Genomic DNA, 6,759 nt, shown 5'->3' with positions numbered 1-6,759 from the left:
GCCTCAGCCCGGGTCTTCCTCCTTGAGAGTCGGCTCCCTCCATGAGCAGATCCCCAGCTTTAAGTGGAAAACACATTAGCCAGCTGTTCTATTTCTGCCCACCGCCCCGCACCACTGGGCTGAGGTCATCAGTTTCTCCACAAGGGCAATGGGAGGAAGGAGGATGTCCTAAAATTACAGCATTCACTGATCCCCCCTGAGGGACCCGGAAACATCCAGTCGAACTCTGGAAGGTGAAGCCAGCTGAGCCACCAGAGCCCTGAGGGGATTCTTTTCTTTTTTAAGGTTTTGCTGGCTCAGACCTGTTGGGCAGGTATAAAAGGGAATGGCCAGCCTCTGCTGGGCACCCAGTCTCTTCCAGTGCGGCCTCAGGTGGGTACCACGGGGGATGCGGGGGGAGATGGGAGACGGGGAGATGGGTATGCAGAGGAGCCACCTGAGGAAAGTAGGTGTAATGATGACAGATTAGCAAAGGGGGACCAGGAGGTTAGCATTTTTGAGCACCTGCCTGCCCCAGGGGCTGCAGAGTGAGCACCCCATTCAGTGCTCTGGGGGACAGGAACCTGAGGGTGAGGAGGCAGCTGCCGGAGTTATGAGGCATTCCACAGAGAGACGGGACAGTCAGGATTTGAACCCAGATCAGCCCTATTCACGCACCACCTGCCTTCCCTGCTCGAGGGTGGGGGAGGAAGAAGATGCTCCCATCAGGGTCGACCCCATCCCTGACCTTCTCTCCTTCCCACCCTCTGTAATGCATCTCTGCTCCCCCTTCCCCTCCAGGACCCTTTCAGCCTCTGCATTCCTTGAGCTGAGTGTTCGTCTTAGGGGCATCTGGCTGGCTCAGTCAGAGGAGCATGCAACTCTTGATCTCGGGGTTGTGAGTTCGAGCCCCACATTTGGTGTACAAATTACTTTTTAAAAAACTTTAAAAAATGTTTAATTAAAAAAAGGAAGAAAAAGTGGGCTTAGTAATCAAGGATACCTGGAAAGAGCTGTGTTCTGGAGGGACAGGAGTAGCTTGAATATGCAGGAAGGGGCTGGGAGGTGGGCTCACAACTGAGCAAGAGGCTGGTGGCCCCCGAGAGGGTAAGTGGTGTCAGAGGTCTGCACAGCCCTCAGGGCAGTGCCTGGTCCCAGGGGTCTGTGCCTGGGCCACCAGCCTGGGACAATAGCAATGACATCTCAGCTTGTGGTTCATGGCAAAACAGGAACCGTAAACATGTGCGTGCGCGTACACACCCAAACACACACACACACACTCGTGCATGCGTGTGTGTGTGCGCGCGCACGCACACACACACACACACACACACACAGCAGCCTCATTGGAATAAACAAAGGAGAATATCTGACCCTTCCTCCCACATTAGAGCAACTTAAAAAGGCACCCAGTCCTAGTCCTAAGAGTGGTTTTGTTTTAATGACAAGCCTGATGCATTTTAATCTGACTTTGCTGATATTTGCATTTTCTTTTCATGTGGATTTTGGTCTCATTTCCCTGGTGACTTCCATCTGTGTTAAACAGAAGCAAGAAAATAAGGCAGCAAAAAGACAATGCAGTTGAGCCATCGGGGACAACAAATGACAAATGGCAGTCTATGTTGAGCAATCCTCTCTTCCAGAAAGGGGGTGGGGGAGGCCCAAGGTGGCCACTGAACTGCCCAAGGTGACTTGTGGGAGGGCCAAGGGGGACCCAAGTGTCCTGGGTGCTGGGCAGACTGCTGGAAGCTCTTGGAGACAGGGAGGAATCTCGGCCCAATGCTCCCTGGGGATGGGACTCAGGACGGGTTAGGCAGGGCTCTCATCCTAGGCTTGGGGATCTTCAGTGGGAAAAGAATTCCAACCTGATTTTCACTTCTTTTGACTGAAATGTATCATTCCCTCCTATTTATAACACAGGCAACAAATCAGTCACCCACACCTGTGACTTTGTCAGCAATGGAAATCACCGCTATTTCCATATCGTGGTACATTTGTTGTAGAGAGATCGAAAGACTGTCAGTTCCCATCGTTGCTTCAGAAATACAGGGGTTGTCAGAGCCGAGCTAGCTCATGTAATCTGACGCATTAGTGAAGGATTGCTCGGATTGCCGGTATCATGCGTGTTTACTATTTCGTTAATTATATTTTCATACCATTTGTTTCCTTGGCGACCCTATGCATTTTACTACCTGAATTTAAAACAATTTGTCCAGTGGGAACACAGACATCACTGGCTGGCACAGGACACCCACCCTGCTCGTCTCATTTCCCATGAAAGAGACCTGCTTTGGGCTGGGGGAACCCAGGCTGCAGGCAAAACTTTCTAAGCTGGACCTCACAGAGAGGTGAGACTAGGAGGAAGTATCTGGCTTCATCGCCACCTCTTGCCTCTCCTGGGTCAGCCTCTTTGGGGAACACCAGGGCCCCAGACAGGAAAATCTGGAGCTGCCTGGAGGCTAGCTCGGTGTGCCAGGAGGCACAGTCCGGAGACCCTCGAGCTCCAGCTGGCTTATTTAGAGCTGGAGGCCGTACTCAGCCTGGAGAACAGCATTGCCTGCCGGCAAAGGGGCTCAGAACCACACCCTCCCCAAACTTTCGAGAAGGTCCTTCCCCTTCAAGACAAACTGGGATGCCCTGACTTCTGTCTTTACTACCATGAGTTCCCAGTGCTCCTCTCTCCTTATGGTTTGGTGAAATTGTCTGGATTTGGAGACCAAGGGACTCAGACTTGACCCCTGGCTGACCTTGTCTTAAGAGAGGTAATCACTGAATCTGGGCAATTATTCTGAACCGAGTACTTGCTTAGCATCTCGTGAAGCCTATAGACCTCAGCTCACATTAGTGTTTCTAAATACATTTAAAAAAAACCAACTACATAGGTTTACAAAGGAAACCCAACTGTATTAAAATACAGTTATCAAAATATTTGTGATATGGTAATTAAAAGTACATGTCTGCATAAGTAGATACAAGTAACATCTAACTGAGGGTCTAATAAAACCATAATTTCAAAGTTGCGATGAGGGTAAATAATATTTTGAGATGTCTGCAGCCACGCAAAAATGAAAAGAGATGAGCTGTGATTTCTGTTGGGGACACACTCAACAGAAACTGTGTGACGGTGGCACTAATGTGGCTTGTGGCCTCTGTTCATTCCTTAAGGGAAAGTGGAAACCAAGTAGTCATTGTTTTCCTGTCCCAATTTCATGGTTCAAATCCTTGCTTTAAGGACTTTAAGGTTCTCATCTTCTCCTCCATAAAACAAGCTTCCTGATACCTACCTCACAGCCTGAGTATGAGGGGCATATGAGAGGGGCAGATACAGAAGTGTGTTTGTGGTTGGTGGGGGGCACACAGCTGTGTGGGGTTATTACCGTGTTTCCTCCTCTCAATTATTTTTTAAAAATTTTTAATGTTTTTTTTAATTTATTTTTGAGAGACAGAGGGAGACAGTGTGAGCAGGGGAAGGTCAGAGAAAGAGGGAAATACAGAATCTGAAGCAGGCTCCAGGCTCTGAGCTGTCAGCACAGAGCCTGATGTGGGGCTCGAACCCACAAACTGAGATCATAACCTGAGCCGAATCCGGACCCTTAACCGACTGAGCCACCCAGGTGCCCCTACTCTCAATTATTAAAACCTAATGGCGCCAAGGCCCCTTGGTGGCTCAGTCCATTAAGCGTCTGACTCTTGATTTTGGCTCATGTCATGATCTCACACAGTTTGTGAGATCAAGTGAGTGAAATTAAGGCCGCACTCACTTTCTCTCAAAGATAAATAAACGTGTGTTTTTTAAATTTTTAATGTTTATTTGCTTTTGAGAGAGAAAGATAGAACATAAGCAGGAGAGGGTCAGAGAGAACAGGAGACACAGAATCCAAAGCAGGCTGCAGGCTCTGAGGTGTCAGCACAGAGACTGATGTGGGGCTTGAATTCACAAGCCATGTGATCATGACCTGAGCCGAAGCCAGAAACTTAACCAAGTAAGCCACCCAGGTGCCCCATCAAAATAAAAAAAATAAATAAAAATAAAAGTAAAAACTAATAGCAGCAAGTCACCCAAAGTGACATGAGAGAAGCAACCCCATCTCTCTCAGGGCATTCGTTTCAGCCTACACATGAGTCTTGGCAAAGTGTCCTTGCTTTTCCCTACAGCACCCTGGGAAGTCCTGGTTCTCTCCCTCCGTTCCTTCCCGCTCCTCCCTTAGCCAAGCCGCAATGCCTGGTGGATACAAAGGTGAATGCGGGGACGATGTGGACCCGATGCCCTTCTTGGCACCTCCCGAAAAGGAGAGGATAGAAGCCATGAACAAGCCCTATGATATCAAGAAGTCCTGCTGGGTCAAAGACGAGAAGGAGGGCTTCGTCGCTGGGGAGATCCAGTCTGAACAGGGAGACCAAGTCACCGTGAAGACCGTCAACAACCAGGTAAGTGCGGATATTCTCCAGGAGGAAAATGAGCTTGGAGAGTGGCAGACACCCAGGCGCTGCTGTCCATTCTTCTGCTCAAGAGGCAGAGTGGTTAAGAAGAGCAGATGCCTCTGAGTCCTGTGTGCTGGGCTCGGTTCAGACCCAACTACACTCAAACTGTGGCCCTGGGCAAGACACTTGCCCTCTCTGAGCTTTGACTCTCTTCCAATTGAGATTTCAACATGGTAGGACACATGTAGTACTTTGTATGCTGCAATAGTCCGTGTGTCCATGAGATCGTCATGGGAATTACTTTCCTTTGAAGTCCCAAACAGCTTTCTCGGGGAGGAGTGAGCATCCCAGCCATCAGAAGGTGCACTATGTGCCCATGGTGGATCGAGGAGTGTGGGACAGGCCAGGAACTCCCTGGCTGACCCAGGGGGCTCTCCAGCTGTGTGAGCACAGGATGGTGGCTTCAGATCCCTTTGCTGCACGGCGGCAGTGTGCTGGAGCTGACTTGTCCTGGCTTGAAGACCCCACACTAAAACTCCAGGGGCTTTGCAGCTGAGTATTAAATGTTTGGCAGCTTGATGTCAACCATGATGGACGTATTTACACCATGGGAATTGACAAATGGTGTAAATCAGGGATTTCTACCCCAGCCCCCACCCTGTATAGCTGGTTTACCAACATACCACTCTTTCTGCTGATCTACACTATGTCTGACTGTGTCTGACTTGAGAGAATGGATAGAAAATTTGGTTAATTAAACCCCTACCCTGCAGCAGACTCCTGGTGAGGTGCCGGAAGTTTCATTTAATCCTTCCAATAATCTTTTTTTTTAAAAGATCTTTTGAATTTTTTTTTAATGTTCTTTATTTATTTTTAAGAGACAGAGAGAGACAGTGGGAGTAGGGGAGGGTCAGAGAGAGAGGGAGGCACAGAATTAGAAGCAGGCTCCAGGCTCTGAGCTAGCTGTCAGCACAGAGCCCGATGCAGGGCTCGAACCCACGAACTGTGAGATCATGACCTGAGCCAAAGCTGACGCTCAATCGACTGAGCCACCCAGGCGCCCCCCCAATAATCTTAGGTAGTAGGATTTTAGGAGTTCCTATTTTGCAAAGGATCAAGGAAACCCTAGGTAACTTGCCCACAGTCACAAAGACAGCAAATGATGAACTCAGATTCAAACCTAGCTGCATCTGGCTCAAACGCCTGTACGCCCCCACATCGCCACACCATGGTGGGCTATGCAGCAGAAGCGTGAGGCGGTCCTTGGTCACTGTCGGAAATACAAGAGACCAGAGACCTTTTGTGATCAGAACTTGCAGCATCTGAGCCTTGTGCTTTGTTTTGCTTCCAGGGGAGTGCAGGAGGGAGATGAGGCTATGGCTGGGTTCAAGCAAGTTGGAACATGAAAGCCCAGCTTACTTCTCCGGAGAACCTACTTTTCAGCAGGGCAGAGCACGGCAGTGCTGTAAGGAGTAACGTAGGACAGACAGTGTGGAGGCCCCAGCGGCTCCAGTCTAGATACGTGTTAAGAGCAGCACGTAACTTCGGTGCGAATCGACAGGTTTGGGACAGAAAGACTGACTCACTTGGGTTCTGAGATCAAGGCAAACACCCCTGTCCTATGCTGGAGCTGAGACAGAAGTGTTTGCCTGAGGGCGAGGCCCAGAGATCTGGGAACTCCAGCGAAATGGACTCTGAATAGAACCCAACTTGATTTACTAGGGGGAGTGATGACCATTAGTGGGTAGATTTTCCAGAACTGCCAAGGTTTCAAATTATCTGCCTATTGGACTCATAAATTATTAAAAGTCCCAGAAAGCCCAGTATGTGTTCGAGCCTCCCCTGTCAGGCTGCAGGCAGCTCAACGATGTCTGTTTTCTGGATCACATGTCTTGAGCTTCGGTCCCAGATGCTGGAACTTAAGGGCTGCTCCTACTTTTCATTTACAGATGGAGAAATTGGGGCACGGAGGGGGATGGGATTTGCACAGGCACGCTAGTCTCTGAACCCTGTGCTATTCTCGCCCTGACACATTTACTGTTCAGCACTCATTGTTGTCTTTTTTTCTTTTTTCATTCCTTTTTTTTTTTTTAATCTTGTTTTGTTTGCTTGCTTGCTTTCAATTTTACCTTTCAAGGTGGCTTGGTGTGTTGGTGGGAGCAGGAAAATGTCTTTTTTTTTAATGAAAAAGTTCACTGCTGTTTAGAAGCCACGGCCAATTCTCAAGGCAGAGATCCAAGAGTACCATCGCTGCAAAGTGTCCCTGGGATCAAAGAGCAAGTTCTGATCAGCTACCAGAATGGATTTGGTGGGAAGAGAAGCAGGGCCCAGAGGTGCTCTGAATTTAGGGATGGAACT

The 6,759-nt window shown here is 49.0% G+C and overlaps 1 protein-coding gene across 1 annotated transcript in view; it reads left to right on the top strand.

Annotated features, from left to right (window-relative positions):
* Window positions 1-351: 351 nt before the first annotated feature.
* Window positions 352-6,759, top strand: part of LOC115298402 (myosin-16) — a 65,580-nt gene continuing 59,172 nt past the window's right edge. Inside the window, exons 1-2 of the mRNA XM_029947156.1 lie at window positions 352-372; window positions 4,188-4,407. Of these exons, the coding sequence (XP_029803016.1) occupies window positions 4,198-4,407 (210 nt within the window). The 5' untranslated portion in view covers window positions 352-372; window positions 4,188-4,197. The remainder of the gene's footprint in view (window positions 373-4,187; window positions 4,408-6,759) is intronic.

Source organism: Suricata suricatta, chromosome 8 (assembly GCF_006229205.1).
Source record: "Suricata suricatta isolate VVHF042 chromosome 8, meerkat_22Aug2017_6uvM2_HiC, whole genome shotgun sequence".
NCBI lineage: Eukaryota > Metazoa > Chordata > Mammalia > Carnivora > Herpestidae > Suricata > Suricata suricatta.
This window is presented reverse-complemented; position numbering and strand designations above follow the sequence as displayed.